Source organism: Corvus kubaryi, unplaced genomic scaffold (genome assembly GCF_017639235.1).
Source record: "Corvus kubaryi isolate FWS band 111438036 unplaced genomic scaffold, C.kubaryi_AGA036_p1.0 37394, whole genome shotgun sequence".
Taxonomy (NCBI): Eukaryota; Metazoa; Chordata; class Aves; order Passeriformes; family Corvidae; genus Corvus; species Corvus kubaryi.
Window position 1 is genome coordinate 6,856,775 of NW_024581133.1, and position 16,510 is coordinate 6,873,284.

The 16,510-nt window shown below is 49.8% G+C and overlaps 1 protein-coding gene across 2 annotated transcripts in view; it reads left to right on the top strand.

The window, feature by feature from the left end:
* ST8SIA2 (ST8 alpha-N-acetyl-neuraminide alpha-2,8-sialyltransferase 2) overlaps positions 1 to 14,260 on the top strand; it is a 32,285-nt gene extending 18,025 nt beyond the window's left edge. Inside the window, exons 5-7 of one of the 2 annotated variants that reach the window (XM_042039380.1) lie at positions 2,102 to 2,395; positions 10,544 to 10,686; positions 11,820 to 11,912. In XM_042039380.1, the coding sequence (XP_041895314.1) occupies positions 2,102 to 2,395; positions 10,544 to 10,686; positions 11,820 to 11,830 (448 nt within the window). In that variant the 3' untranslated portion in view covers positions 11,831 to 11,912. Of the gene's footprint in view, positions 1 to 2,101; positions 2,396 to 10,543; positions 10,687 to 11,819 lie in introns of both variants that reach the window. The other variant, XM_042039379.1, reaches the window with a different exon arrangement.
* The last annotated feature ends 2,250 nt before the right edge of the window (positions 14,261 to 16,510 follow it).

Genomic DNA, 16,510 nt, shown 5'->3' on the forward strand with positions numbered 1-16,510 from the left:
ACAGGCCAATCCATCAGCAGCTCACAGAGGCGGTGCTGGTGTGACGTGGGAATGAGGATATGTCACCTCTGCACCCTGCTCACACCCTGCTGCTCCAGCTGCCTGGCTGCTGGCAGCTCCAGCCTGTCCACAGGGGACAGAGCGTTTTCCTCAAGTGGAACCCGAGTGAGCAGAGGGATAAACTGCTTATTGTGGTCTGGCAAAGTTTAGTGAGGGGCATTCGTGTCAGGCAGCAAAATTGCAGGAGAAAAGCTTTTCTGGATGTGAGGATGGGGATTTTGAGTGACTTCTCCGCAGCCATGTGCTAGTGCAGGTCTGGCACAGACACACTTCCCACCTTAGGTTGTCTAAGCCACTCCTGGAACCTGCATCTTCCTGAGGAAGATTTGCTCCATCCAGGCAGCCTTTTCAGCAGGGTTGGCAGTGACCAGTGGTTGGGTCTGTGTCCAGGATACAGGTCCAATGTTTATTTTCAGTGAATTTACTCCTTCAATGAGTCCATCAAAGGGCCCCCATGCCAGCAGCTGGATTTTCTTCCCACCATTCCCTTAATTTCCCCGTCTGTAAAGTAGAGAAAACAGTAATAATGGCTGATTATCAAGGCAGATGGTTAGGATGCAATTCCTGCTCGTTAAATACTGTAACTTCACTGTCAAACACCACAGCAGAGCACTCAGTGTGCAAACACATGGGTACCCTCTGGTTTTTTGGATGCTGGGGGAGCATCTCTCTGCATCCCCCCATCAGCTGGCTCCCGGTGCCATTTGCCCTGTGCCATGTGTGTGGCACAGACACAGATTACCCTCCTCAAGGAGCTGTAGGAAACCACTCTCTAACAAGGGTGATTGGTTGGCAGTTTGTCCCACAGGCCCTCAGCGCTCATGCTGGTGTGACACAGGAGCTCATGGCCCATGGCCCATGTCCACATGTACACCCTGAGAGGAGGCACCACTGAACACCACAGAAAGAGGTGTTTTTTGAGGGTCACAGCCTCCGGGCAGCCAGGCCCTGTGGTGACCATGTCCTGGCATCCCCCTCCTGCTGGTGTCATTATCACCACCAGTGCCACCAGGTCTGCTGTTTGCAGAGACTCGCCAGGAGGAGAAAAGGCATTTGGGAGAATGTTACTCCAGCAGGGCTGGAATCAAGAGGCAAGCACGTTCCTTGAGTGGAAAAGGCTGTTCTGTCTCAAATCTGCCATGGGAGCTGTACCAGTTTGAAAACAAACCAGTGGGAGGCACCAAGTCAGAATAACAATTTAATGGAAATTAAAGAAAAGGGGAAAAAAAAAAAGGTAAAAGAAAACACTGTCAAACTGACAGAGTCAAGGTACAACCTGACACCCTGTTAGGCAGGGTGGTGGTAGCAGTCCTCTGAAGCAGTGATCCTGTAGTAAAAGAGTCTGCTCTTCCTCAGGAAGTCCAATGGTGGCTGTGTAGCTCCTGTCCTCTGGAAATCCAGTGGGAAGCCGGTGTCTCTGGTGTTCAGCCTCAGCTTATATCCACGATGGGATGCTTGGTTCCTCCCTCTGGGTGGAGCATCTCACAATGGGGTAACGAGTCATGAGGCAGAGTGTTGATTAGGCTCATTAACAGAAGATAGTCCGGAGGGAGTTATCTCTGAGTCAGGTGGCAGGACAATGATGGGCAATTAACAGAAAGATAGTCTGGGGGGAGGAGGCAAGGAAACACTGCCCCACCTGATTTCAACAGCTGATGGGGATGGTAATAGAATACACTGCAACCCAGGACAGGAGCAAAGACTGGAGGTTTGTTGCTGATGTTATTTTTGAGCGGCACCAGAAGAGCTGCTGCTTGCTACAAACCACTGACGAGGCACCACAGTTATGGCTGACATTAGCCTTGTCCCAGAGGGGCACATGTGCACGTGCCATCATGCCGAGGGATGGGGGCCTGAGATGGAGACAGCTCATCATCACCGATTTATTGCTGAGAATCATTCTCCCTCCTCTTCCTCCCAAAAGCGAGGGCAGATGGGCACACTGTCACCAGCCCTGGCTTTTGGCATCACACCCCCCTCGTGCCTGTCACTGCCCTCTCTCAGTCCACTGAACAGGGCTGTTGGGTGTTTCCCCTTGCAGGTGCAACCTGGCCCCTGTCCAGGAGTACTCTCAGGACGTGGGCATGAAGACAGACCTGGTGACCATGAACCCCTCGGTGATCCAACGCGCCTTCGAGGACCTGGTGAACGAGACCTGGAGGGAGAAGCTGCTGCAGCGCCTGCACAGCCTCAACGGCAGCATCCTCTGGATCCCAGCCTTCATGGCCAAGGGGGGCAAGGAGCGAGTGGAGTGGGTGAATGAGCTCATCCTGAAGCACCACATCAACGTCAGGACTGCCTACCCCTCACTGCGCCTGCTGCACGCTGTCCGAGGGTGAGAGCCTCTCTGGTGTGCTCTGAGCCAGGGTTTCCTGAGCTGGAGAGAGATCCATGGGTTTGTGCTGGAGGAAAACAGTGCAAGTTGTTTCTGCAGACCCTGAGGAGTGGTGCATGGTCTCTAGATAAGAACTGGAGACCACCTTGTGAACAGGGACTCCGCACTGTGCTCTTTGAGTGTGAAGGCTTTTAGCAATATCCAAGCCTCAGTCTTCCAGCTTTCCTGGGGTGTCACTGTAACTCCCCAGCCTGTGGTTAGGGCTTTCCCTGGAGAAACATGTGTGCACTGAGCTAGCAATGAGATTGGTCACCTTGTGCTTGAGTGGCACATACAAGTCTCACGCAGGTCCTCAAGGCAGGGAGCTCATGTACCAGCCTGGGTGGGAGGGGAGTGATGTGCTCTGGTCCTGCTGGCCAGATTAACAGGACCAGGTGGTGGTGGTTTGCTGTGAGGGAATGAAGGGATCTTTCTGCTCTCTGCTTGCATCTTCAGGTGTACAGGAGACACAGTTGTGGTGGGGATGGGGAGGGTATAAAGAAGAGAGAGCCCCAGGGTGAGACTTCCATGTAAATAACTTAGGAATGGGGTAGGCTCCTGCTTCAGTGCTTTATTTCTCTAGGAAGATTGTGATTCCTTAGGCATTTAGAGAGTTCAGGCAGACTGTGACTTTTGCTGGAGATGACTTATGACAGTAGTTGTCCTCTGATCCTGACTAGACCCTGTTAGTCTCACAGGATGGGAATTTCCATGTGTAGCTGGTGCTCCCACTTCTAAGCCCCAGCATGAATGTTCCTTGATTTCTTTGAGCACTGCTCCCCTACACCTCTGAGCCTGAGCTCTGCGGGTCAGTGAGTCCCTGCTGAGTGTTGCCTGTCCCAGCTCAGGTTGTGTGTCAGTGCTGGGGGTGGGTAGGAGAGAGGTTTTGGGGTCATTTGCACAAGGAGCAAGCCCAAGGAGGCTCCAGGGCAGCCTGGGAGGTCTGGGAGGAGTGGAGTGGTGCCTCACAGGCAACAGTAATGAGCAAGTACCACATCTGCCCCAAGTGCCTGTGTTAGAAGCTTCTCTGGGCCAGAGAGGCATCTCATAGAAAACACTGGCTTTGAGGTAAAGAAAGAGAAGGAAATAATACCACAACTCACAGAAAGGGAAGACAGGAAGAAAAAAAAAATCCCACAACCCAAATTCGGAGCTATTTCTAGCTGTAATTGACTTACTTTCATCTGTCAAAATAGAATTAAGCTCCTGTAATAAGCCCTCTAAATCAACAGGCTGCTAATCCTGTGCTGGCAACCATTCCCAGTACCAGAAAGTTCCCGTAGGAAGCTTTGCAGAGGAGTTGGCAAGGGTTGGGCATCACTTTCCCACAGGAGAGGAGGATGCCTCCACAAGCCCAGCTGCTGAGCTTATCTTCCAACTCACAGCATCGTCCTGGCCTTTCTGTGTCACAGCCCTGCAGTCCAGCTGGACTGGCTGGCACGCTGCTTGTCCCTGTGCAGCTCCAGCAGGGCAGTGTTGGAGCCACCACTTGTGGCTGGCAGTTCCTTCCTGGCTGGAGGAGATGCAGGGATTTGGGGAGAAGCCCAGGGGTTCAGTGCTGTCTCGTGCATGGAGCAGTGCACCTGCTCTCCGCCATGGCTTGGAGCAGTGCTTCTTTTTGCATGTGTTTTAGTGTAACCATGGACTTTACTGGGGTCCTGTGCAAGGAATGTGGGTTTGGGCTTCTCAAAACCCCCTGGGGCTCAGGGGGGATGCAACCAGTCAGACCAAGCAAGTGAAGTGAGCTGGTGGTGTTGGGGATGAATATGGCACCAGCACGTGGCTGGACAGGGGCTGATGCTGATGGCAAACTCCAAGGTCCTGGCTGGAAATACAGCCAAGACCTGTCCCTTGGGCTGGTCACCATGCTGGGGGCACTGGAGAAGGTGGCTCCTGGCAGCACTAATTCAATTATAACCACAGAGGCCAGTGCTAATCCTCGTCAGGAATTGCCGTCTAAGCCAAGGGAGCTGTTGCCTGACCTGCCCTTCTGCTCTCACACTTATCAGCAGGAAAACAAGGATGCCTACTAATTAGCAATTAATCTAATGAAACCTGCAGCCCCCTCAGAAAGCCAGAATTGATGGGAGCACTTCAACACTGACCCAGCGTGTTGTGGCCTGGCCCAGGAGCTCGCAGAGGGATCACCTGGGGCTGGGGGGCAAAGGGCTGTGCAGTTCTGGGGGAAGGCTGGAGTCAGTGTTAACCCTTTCCTTGGTGCAGCCTCCTCAGGTTTGGACTGGGGTGGATTTGAGAGTGATTCAGGCAGAATTGAATGAACTGGGCACAGCTGAGGGAGGTGGCTGATGCTCCTGGTGCTGTATAGGAAGTCTCTCAGGTACCAGTAGGGCTGTCTTGACCATCTGCTCAGGGTAATTGACAATATGTGGTTTGGGGTGAAGGAGTCCTTCCTCAGGTCAGACTGACCAGAAGCACTAGGAGTTTGCTTATTCATCTTCTGTGACGCTGTCCAATTCCTGTAATCATCCCATATTTTTGCTTTATGAGGGATATGGTCTCCAACAACATCCTCTGTCTCCAGCTCTCTCTGTGCCAGTGCAGAGCACTACACTTTTGTTTGACAGATCTGAGATTTGTGAAACAAATACATTTTGTGGCATGTGGTGTGCAGCAGAGAGTCAATAATCCACAAAGCCCCACAGCACATCCCTCTGTGCTGCAGTGGGCTGCTGTTGCAGAGATGTCCCATCTTCTCCCTTTTTGGATAAAACTACCTTTTATCATCTACCCTGAGTTGATTTGGAAGTCACAAAGGAATGAGAAATGAGGGAGGTCTTTCAGCTAAGGCACCCCTTTATATTTTTTTTTCCCAAGGAATAGCACTTTCTACAAAGGCTGACATCTCAGCCAATTTCAATTTGGCCACAGAAGTGTTTCCTTTTCTTTCTCCACTACCAGCAAAACACATTTGTGAGCCCTTGACTCCTCCTTGAACCCCAGTATTTATTGTCCTGCTCTGCTTTCCCTCAAACCAAAACGCATTTCAGTGGCAATTGAGCCACTTTTTTTTTTGTTTTCCCTATAATTTTCAGTGGGCATTTGTATAGGGTGCACTGCTGAGATAAGTAAAAAGCATTTGGTTTTGTTGTCCTTAACGGCATCATTTGAGACATCACCTTTCTAGCTGTGAGAGTGCTTTAAATGTTTGCTGATACCTTTTTGTGTTGTTGATTCTGGGTAATCAGTGCAATAGGACAGAGACTCTTCTCACACGGTTCAACTCACACCAGGAGGGGAGAGAGCCTTCAGCATTCCAATGGAGGAGCTCAGAAGGAAGCACAGTCACCCCTGGGGATGAAGAGGGGAGTTGTTTGGTGGCAGGAGCCAGCTCCTGGGCACAGTGTTGTGTGTTTCAGGGTGTGTGTGCAATTCCATAAAATGTCTCCTGAGCGATTCATCTGGTGAGCCCCGTGCTCCTCACCTGTCTGGGGAGCAAGCAAGCCCCTTATTAGTTGCCTGTTAGTGTGTCCAAAAAGCCTTGTAATCCCTACTGCCAAGCAGCTTTCGTTAGAGAAATAACATGAAGTGCAGGAAGAGAGGGAAAATAATTGTGTCTGGAGGTTTGTCTGTCACTCCTTGCAGCGAATTCATGGGCACGTTTCACTTTGTCTAATCTGGTCTAGCATTTCTCACTGTGTCCATCACAAGGGTCTCTTGGCAGTAACCAATTCCAATCCCATAAGATTTTGTTAAGGGCTTCTTGAGAGGAAAAAAAAATTAAAAATCAATAAACCTCGCAGCTCCTTGGCTTGGTCTCCCATTAGTTTTAAGATCCAAACAGCTGTGACAGTTGGCGAGCGCTTGTCAGGACAGTGATGGCCTTGCCCAGGGCCCAGGGTGCCACATGCACTCAGTAGTGCAGCCTGACAGGCCACAAGGTGCATTCATCTTTGCCTTGGATGTCTGCCTGGGTCCTCACACCCAAACAGGTTCGCTGAGTTTTCAGGGCACAATGCCTTTCCCATCCATCAGCCGTGGTGGAAACCTTCACCTGGTCCCTCCTTGCCTTGTGACCCCATTATGCCACATCCATTCCATTATGCCACATCCATTCCAGCATCCTCTGCCTCACTTGCAGCCACACGGGATGTGTGCAGATGATTGTCCTGACGTGTTGCTTTGACTGAACCCTTTTGCATCCCTCCGCAGCCTCTCCTTTTCTCTAACACGTCAAACCTAAGCTCCTGCTTTTCCTTTCTGCAGCCCTCCCAGCTCAGCTTTTCTCGCCCTCTGTCTCAAGATCAGTTCTGCTGTGTCCAGCAGTGTCTGGCCAGCACCACCCACTTGTGGGTTTTCTAATCCAGCTACTTCATGCTTCCTCCCTTACGGTGTTTCATGTGTACAGGGGCTCCTCTGAAATACCTGCTCTGGGGTCCTGGGCCTCAAAGCCCTTCCCCTGTGGCCCCACAGATGGTTTAAGGACAGTGGTCCCATGCTCAGCTGAGGGAAGATGTCCAAAGGGTGTAGGGGAAGAAAACAGCCATTCACAAGTGTGTGATTGGGCTGGGATATAGGGGGAACACCCCTTTTAGCCATGTGTGGGTTAGATCTGTGCATATCCCATAAAGAAATCCTTGAGTGAGCTATTATTCTCACCCCTTCTGCACTTAAGACACATTGAACCCAAGCTGTGGTGTGTCTGCCCTGGGGCCCCAAGAGAGTTAATTTGTTCCTGTTAATCAGGAAGATTTAGTCTTTTTCAAAAGAAGTGAAGGGGCATAGAAAGGAAAGGTGAAAGAAATAAGGTTATTCTCAATTATTTTCCTTTAGTGTCTGTTTGGAAATGCTTTAACTTGAGGGTGTTGAGTACCATGTGTGTTTGAAAGGGCATCACAGAGCTCAGGACCTGGCAGAGAAGAGAGTTTTTTATCTGTGGCTCAGAGTTGATTTGCTTGTGCCAAGTCACCAAAACCAGAGCCAGTCCCACATGGATCCAGTCTGGACAAGGAGGCTGGGTTTGGTGTTTGGGCTTTGCCCAGCCTGCGGATAAAGCCTGACTGACACCAGATCCAGTTTTTGGAGTCAGTGTTAGCATCTGGATGGGGACATGCCCATTCCTGCTTGTCCAGCACATCTCTCATCACTGTACATGGCTCTTGGCTGTTCTGGTGGAGGTGACAGAGGAGGAGGCTCAATACCTGGACAGAAGAGGGCTGGAAGAAGCTGAATGGGGGGATAGCAGTTGCTCTCTGGGCTCCTGATCCCCCCAGCACTGGGATATGTTCTGTCCCCTGCCAGCAGCAGCGGGTCCTGTCCCCACCTGCACCCACATCAGTCGGGGCACTCTCTCTGGTTATCTGTGCCTGGTTTTTCCTGGGTATTACTGGGAGCAGGATGTGTGTGGCAGACTGATAATACACTGCTGCCAGTCAAGGACTAGCAGCTCCACAACAGCTTGTGTTTATATCACACTTTTATGAATTATCTCTTTTAAAAGAGTCTGAAATTGCATTATTTCGGCTATTCTGATTTGTACCACTAAATAATGCAGCTGATACTGCTGAAATTTGATTTCTTCATTGACCTAAGTCTTCATTTCATCAGGGCAATGGATTTTCTGTTAATTTTATCCTGTGGATTAACCCTAACGTGGAGGGTACAAATTATTTTAGGTTTTTTCAGGCATGTCAGGAGGTGATTGGTAAGCAAGAGCAGGGCCCTGCCCTCTCTAGCAGTCCTTGAATTCAGGGAGGAGTTTTGCACCCAGCATTCCAGCCCAAATCCAGGCCAGGCTCTTCTCCCCAAATTCAGTGATGCTGGAGGGGGATGAGCTCTGTCAGTGTGGTGGGGCATGTACTCCAGCTGTGCAGTGGGGAGGCTGCCACCTTCCCTGGCTCGGGTGGCAGCTGTGGCTTCCTAGGGGCAGAGTGTTGCCTTCTGAAGGATTCCCACTGGGCTTTAAGGTCCCAATACAGCAGTTTCTTTCCCTGTGGCTGCAGAGCAGCCCCCTCACAAGAGGCATACACTGATGCTCAGGCACCTGCAGCAGTTCTGCTTAGGAGACTTCTAATCATCTCCAGTTGATGGTTAGGAGATGAGGAACAACCAGAACCACCTCCCAGCTGTAGGATGAGACACTCTGAGCTGCTCTTCTTAAGTCTCAATTCAAGAAAGTGTTAGGGCTTGTGTCTAGGCTGCCTCCTTACAAAAGATGGCCTTGAAGATCTGATGGCATTTTCCATCTGTCACTATCATGATCTGAAACCAGAGCTGTCTCAGGCAATTTTTCCCCAACAGCATCATGGTTCCTGTTCCAAGCCACATCCTGCTCAGGCTCCTGCTTATCTTGGGAGCTGCATCCACACCTGAGGGTTTATTTACAGACACAGCACCAGCTTCTGAAGGAGATCCTTGCTGGGAGAGCAGCTCTGAGAACAGAGGTATTGGGTTTCAGGACTGCTCTTTGCTCTTCTCTTTTAATTGCTGCCTCTTCCCATAAAATGTTGCGGTTAATAGTTATGGTGATTGGTGTAGCCAATGTGAAAAATAATTACTGCCTGCTTCAAGATTATCTTTCCTCCTAATTAAAATCCTGGACCTCACATATTAAAGGTGCGCTGTTGACACAGCATCCCATGTGCGCCCAGACAACCTCATTTGGATTTACAGAATTAATTAGGTTTTATTTCCATCCCCAGCTGTTCTCTCCTGCACCAGAGTTGTGGTTGCTATCTCAGCTGGACAGTGGTGGGAGAGATAAGAGGAAGATCTTGCATAGCTCCAACACTCCCATCATAAACCAGTCATTAAAAAGTATTTCCCAGACCTCACCAGAGGATTTCCCACCTTCACCGTCCAGGAAACAAATTGCAGGAGCTGTGTTGTGGATTGGTCATTGTGTGTTATGATATGTTATGTTATGTTATATGTTATGTCATGTCATCCATGTGGGTGGGTTGGGACAGCCTGGAGTCCATCACCCCTTCTCAAACCTGTGGTGAGAATTTATAATGCTGCATGAGCGAGGTTTTTGCAATACCCTGCCTGCAACAAAGGAAAATACAGATGAAAGAGCCAGGTTTTAATTTTCATTTTCATTATTAAAAAAATGAATTGTCAGTGTTCCCTACCCCTATATTGCCAAGTGAGTGCTCACTAGCTGCATGTGCTGAGGTGGATATACTGGGTTGGTTGTGGTAGGGCTGTTTTTGGGTGGTGGCTTGTGCACATTTTTTGGTCTTGGTAAGGTTTTTTGTATGTGCTGGGTTGCAGAGTACAGCATGTGTCTGTAGGGTGCTTCAGTGTCTGACCCAGGTCGTTTTTCTCATTGTTAACATGCATGAAACTGGTGGTCACTCTGTGTGGAAGAGTCACTTCATCTTGCTGTCAGGGTCCTTGGACATTCATAGAGCATTTACAGCCTCAACAAAATACAAAAGTTAATATTTTGGGAGGGCAAAAGGTCACCAGTATTTTTCTGTGTGCTCCAGCTGGTGAATTGATAAAAGGAGAGTTTTAAGGCTAAAGCAGCTGCAGGACAAACCCAGACAGTTGTCCTCCCCCAAAGCCAGCTGGTTAATACGGTTTGACAGTTCTTCCCAGGTGGCTTCCCTGCTGCATGAGGATACCCTAATTCACAGTGTTAAATGGTTGTGGTAATCTCCCATTTCCCTCTGCACACAGGGGGTCTAATGTGCTTACCCATAAACTCATCAAGGAGGCTGCTTTATGGCTACCTGTGGGAGCAGGCTGCCGTGGCACTGCAGTGAGCTCTGCTGGCTCCCCACAGCACAGCCCTGTGGCTGGGCAAGCGCAGAAAATGCTGATGCTGTGCCACTGAGATACTGCTTTTCCCCCAGTTTCTTGTTCCTTTTTCATGCTGGATGCCAGCATGAGCCAGGCAAAGACGTCCTTCCCAAAACATCATATTCATCCTTTGCTAAAGCCCGATGTGCTTGAAAACCCCTGTCTGGCACCCCAAAAAACTGTCCCTGTGCTCTTCCTGCACATGCCAGGGCAGCCACTCTGCTTCCAGAATTTGATTCACCAGAAAAGTCAATTTTTTCTGTTATCTGGCTGAGAACAAGCAAGCACGTTTTGTGCTGGGTTGCTAAATTATAATGGCTTTCGTGAAAAACTAATTTGCAGGATTAAGGCTCAGCTCTCCCAAGGGTTCCTGCCATCTGAGCACCAGACCCTCAGGAGCCCAGCAGAAAGTGCGAATGAGGAGCAGGACACTTCCTGGGGCTCCACTGCGACAGCAGGACCCGGCTCAGGATCCCAAATGTCTGGTGAGAGCACAGAAATGCCACGTGCTCTGCTCTGCTTCCTTCTGCCTTTTATCCAAGGTGCTGCCAGTCACTCACCTGAGCTCAGGCCATTGGAAATACCTCTTAAAAGTAATCCAAGGGCTCAGACAGGCTGTGGCACAGCAGGATGTGCTTGTTGCCTGCACCAACCCTGCCTGCTCTGGGGCAGTGCTGGCATCAGACACTCTGGGGGAGGAGGGAGTGTGCCTCATGGGGACATCTTCTACCTCCCCAAACCTTTTGCTTTCTGATTTTGCTCCTCTGACAGTGTTTTCCTGCTGAGTGAACCAGATAAGTTGCCTTTGCAATAAATACGGGGCGCTGGAAACATCTTACAGGATGCTGAGGCTGCAGTAACTTTTATCAGCAGCCCAAAATACCACGGCTGATACTGTTTCTGCTCTTGCATCAGTACATCCTTCCCCTGTTTGTTTTGCTGTCCCTCATAAAAACTAATGTGCTTCCCAGCAGCGAGCACAGCTGACCTCCATATCTCACATTATATATTGCAGTGTGCCGTATTGTGTGTCTGATGGACTCATGCTGCCGGGTGTGGTGATGTATCTTGGTCCAGGATCACAGCAGCAGTTGCTGGGTGTAATGGGAACTCAGCAGTGCATTTTAACTCTCTCAGCCTGGTGACCCTTTGTTCCAAGGCGGATGCTTTTCCACCCCTGTTGTGTTTGCTATCAGAGTAAAAATCTTCATCAATGAAAGTCATCAGCATGTGTTTGACTGTGCCTGCTTCGAGGGGTTGTTGGAGTCTACTTGACATGTGGGTGCTTTGGTCTGTAGTATTGATCTCTGGGGCTGATTCGAAGATAATTGTAGACTGAAGTACCGAAGGCCACTGTTGCAAGCAATTTGTTTTTCATAAAGGATTGTCGAGGCATGAGATGCTTCAGTGCCATGGCAACAAGTGTGATGTAACCAGCAGACAGAGAGCAGGAGGATGCAGTCCCTAGAGAGGCTTTCTTGGCGTGGAGAACTCTGCTAGTCAGAAACCTCTCACTTTGAATCACCAATACATCTCAGTCAGAGGCCAGAGAGAGAAAACGTGCGGGACACGAGCTCGGTGTGCAGGGTGAATAACAGGCTCCACTGTCCTTTTGCAGGTACTGGCTGACCAACAAGGTGCACATCAAGCGACCCACCACTGGCCTCCTCATGTACACCCTGGCCACCCGCTTCTGCAACCAGATCTATCTCTACGGCTTCTGGCCCTTTCCCCTGGACCAGAACCAGAACCCGGTCAAGTACCACTACTACGACAGCCTGAAGTACGGCTACACCTCGCAGGCCAGCCCGCACACCATGCCCTTGGAGTTCAAAGCCTTAAAGACGCTGCACCAGCAAGGAGCCTTGAAGCTGACTGTGGGGGAGTGCGATGGGGCCACGTAGGGTGGTCCCTGGCCATGTTCCTGCACAGCCACGGGGGGAAGGGGAGGGGGCGGAAAGGACGAGTGGTGCCTGGTGGGGTTGGTCGTCTTTGTTAACGCGCAGGACAGCGACACAAATATATCTACGTGGTACCTATATATATTGACCTGAGTATTATAACTGTTCGGTGTTCACCAAGGGAGGGGCAGGAGGGATGCAGGAGCATCTGGCAAGACTGGCCTGGGCAAGACCCCTCGCCATGGGGCTTGCTGGACTCGAAGGGTGTTTGCCTTACATCTGAAAGGTGTGAAGGTGGCCTTGGTTTTTGAGGGTATGTTAGGTGATGGGTAAACGTGAGCCGTTTGTCGTGACTGGTCCGAGGTTGGTAGTTAGTTTGTTTGGCCAAGGGCGCCGGCAGCGAGGCGCGTCCTTGGCCCCGTGCTCGTGGCGGGGAGGGGAAGGGGCAGGGAGTGGGGTGGGCAGGGAAGGTTTGTTGGCGGCTCTCACAGCCCAGGGACTGCCCCGCAGGGACCAGTGCCTAGATCCATCCGAACACGGGGCACCGGGCTGGGCACGGCCTTCGGAGCGGTGAGGGAGAGGCCTCCGGGGCTGCAGCTGGGTCTCCAGGAGGTGGCAGGGAGCAGAGCTAAGCTGGTCCCAGTGACACTCACACACACGAGGGCCTCCAGAGAACGAGAGCGTCAGCGTTGAGCCGATGAGGATGCTGAACATGTATTTCTCTTCTGAGGAGCAATGTGGGAAGGAGCAGAGATGCTGGAATGTGGCAGGAAGGAGCTTTGCTGCCACAAACCAGCACCATTAGTGTTGAGTGTCTCACTGTGCCACAAAGACACTCAACATCTGTCAGGGCTCGTGGAAACCATAAGTACATCCAGGTCTAATTCCTCTAATTCCCAACTGCTACCTGCTAAGCAGCCTGCCTTCTCTCCCCCTCCAAAAACTGCCGAGATATGGGTGATAGGTTTAGACCCAGCCAAGCAGAAAGACCACAGGACTTCAAGGGACTTTTTCAATCCTAAATAATTTATTTTCAGTTTCTCCCCAAAGAAGCAGCACACAGCGCTGAATTCCTGGAGTCCCGCTCTGTCAGTCCTTTCAAGCCCTAATTATCTCTCACTCTCAACAGTTAAATAGGATGTCAGATGGATCTTGATTGGATGCTTGCCTAGAAATGAACATCATAGAAATAATCTTTTCCTTTTTTCTTTTCTCCCAGACAGAAACCAAAATATAAAGAATTTGTCATAACTACATTTGCTTTTCTCTGATTTTCGGGGGTTTTGAAGGAAGCAACTAGATGGATCTGATGATTCTGTTTCATTTTCTGCCTCTGTAGCCTATTCTGTTTGTCTCCTAATTAGCACTCAGTGCAAGAATGCAGGTGAGTCCAGGGTTCAGCGAGGGCTCTTTGGGTTTAATTTGTGGGAGAGTAAATAACATTGCACAGGCAGACCTCAGGCATGCACTTCACTGCTGCCATGGCTGGGTGTCATCACCTTTGGGCCTCCTCCTGCTGCTGTGTTTTTTGAGTTACAAAGTGTGCAGTTTGGGGCTGAAATACTTGACATTGTCTCTTTAAAAGCTGAGTGCTTCAAGTGGTAAAAGGAAGAGCTCACTTTCATGTTTTGGGCTGTAGAAGCTACTGTACCCATAGGAGCCTCCAGCCTGCTAATTAGTGTCAGATGAAGATGGCTAAGATTAAGGTATAAGCAACATTATAGTGGATAAATGTGGGCTAATCTGCCACTGAGGGGATGTTTCCTTCCAGCACCAGAAAATTATTTCTTTCATGTTTTTTTTTTTTTAAACCTGGTGCTGCTTTTTTATTTTTTTGCGTCTTATTTTTACTTGGCTTTAGTTTCACAATAAAGCTAAACCTGGCTGTGAACCTCAGCTTAAGCTGAGATAGAAAGAGACAGAGAGTAAAACTGCCGGATGGAAGTAATCTGCAATCCCAAGGAGTTTCCCGTGATTCAGGAGTGGTTCTTAAAGCCAGATAATTCCCAGGTTTGTCCCCAGCACGGGGGAGGGACAGAGCAGGGATGGAGCTGCAGGGACTGCTAAAGCCAACTGTTGTATCAAGGGGCCTGGGCCGTGGTACTGATTGCTGTTAGCAAACCTTCTTTTTAAATAAAAATAGAGGAAATGAAATAAATGTTATTTTTATTCTGTATTTTCATTGAATAGAAGGGCAAGAGGGGAGGCAAGACCATGAAGTGCCATGGGATTAAATGGGGAAACCCTGGGACCCCCCCTTTGCTGGTGAAGGAGAGGGGAAGGCTGGGCTTGTTTGCCCACGTGGGGTGGATGTCAGTGCTGTACCAGGGAGACATCCAAAGCCATCAGGATGTCCTCGCTGTGCCTACAGAGATTATTGAGCTGAAGCTACAGCAGCACAACAGGGGTGTGCTGGGGGCTGAAAAGGGGATGGGAGAAGGGTTTTTTTTTTCTGGTGCCCTTGAAGCAGCTGCTGCATCAAAGCACAGGCCAGTTATAAGCGAATTATTCAGGGGGATGAAATTGCTGGTGATGTTTCTATTCCCAGAATGGGTCCTGTTCCACCCCTGTTGTAAAAATGCATTAAACCATGAGCAAGACCCTGCAGCTATTGAAATCCCTGGCTGAGCTCCCATTTCACCTTGCTGCCATGCAGGCTGGTCTCTGCTGTGTTTATATGCACAAAAACAACTAGAAATTTCCCATTGCTTTAGTGTTTTGTGAGAAGCCCTCTGGTCTGGTTCTCTGAGCAGGTCCTCAGGTTGGAAACATAATTTATCATTTCGGTTTCTAGCAAATAGCTGAGACCTGGCTCCACCAAGCCCCAGCGAGCCATAAAGCCCTTGTGCTGTTCATGAGCAGCAGGAGCAGAGATTCAGATTCGCCTCCTGCAGCAGTGCTTGGGGTGGGTGGATGATATTTGGGCTATTTTGGGGCAGCCGCCAGCCCTGGAGCAGCACAGCAGCTGCCAGATGCTGTGGGGACCCAGCGGCTGCACCAAGCTGCTGCTTGATGGATTTCTTCATGCCCAATTAAGGCTCTTCTGTCATCAAGAGTGAAACAAAAGAGAGTATTGATTCTACTTAGGCAGAGATGCAGGTGCACATGTTGCACCATGGATGTGGTTAACTGCCCTAAATGGCAGCAGCAGCTCCCCTTGCTCTTCCCTCCTCATCCCACCACTCCCTCCAGCAGTGAGGCCGGTCCAAACTGGTGGTGCTGGTGGCTCTGGGATGGGGAGCTCCCTCCCACGGGTTAGGCACATTTGTGCCAAAAGGCCTCTGGATGGTAAGAAGTGACCTAAACTTGCAAAATAGAGGCAAACTTGAGTCTGCAGCTTGCTAAGCCCAGAGTTTGGGGCTGTTTCCCCAGTGTGGCTTTTTGGGGCAATGCTCTAAAAGGTGCTCCTGGCCAAACACAGTGCTCTCCTCACCGTGTGCCCCTGGGGCATTTTCCATGTACAACAGCTTGGGGATAAGGGTTGTGTGTTGCCTACTCCCCACGTCAGGGTGAGAAGCTCAGCTGTGTGAATGGCTTTTCCTTTTCACCATGGTTTGCTGGGTTACATCCCAGCCTCGGAGTCTGCCACAGCTCTGGCATGTATACATATATACACAGGGTGACATGGCTCTTGCTCTGCTGGGGGACATCATGCCCATATCTGTCCCTGGCACTGAGCACATCTCCTCTGGTCAAACTGCGGAGTCTGCAGGCTCCACTGCCAACATCCTTTATAATTAATACCTGTGCTGCCTTGTTTAAAGCTGACTGGGGTGGTTTGAGTTGCAGCAGCTCCTCTGAACTGCAGCACAGGATCCCCTGGCTGCTTCCCACACTCCCCAGCCCCTCACCCAGGCAGGGCTGCCTGAGGAACTACTTCCCTCCCAGCCCCACAGGCGAGGAATGGAGGAGGGACAGTCCCCTTCCCCCAAACTCTCCATCAGCCAGGGCTTGCTGCAGGTCAATAACCAACCCTCTGCTTCAGTCACAGCCCAGATAATTAGCGAGCAAAGTGCAAATAGTCACTGTGATTCAAATTACCTTTTAATTTATTTTCAAGCTGCCTGAGGGGTTTCTTTAGTCCTACGAAAAAACAGATTTTCTTTTTTTTTTTTTTGAGACACCAGTCTTGCAAACCAGAAAGACACAATATTTTGTATTCAAGGTGTAATGAAAGTTGTTTGCACTTTTACATTGCTTTTTGGATACTTCATGGGAATAACACTGAGTACTTCAGTCAGTCTCAAATGATACAAATTATTTCAGTTGATCCCAAAATAAATTAATTTTTAATTTTGTGCAAAATAGTCTCAAAAAGGTTGCACCATCTACAAATCATGACATAGATATTGGGTTTTTTATCCACCACTCCTTTTCAAAATTTAAACAATCCAATTTCATGCTAGAG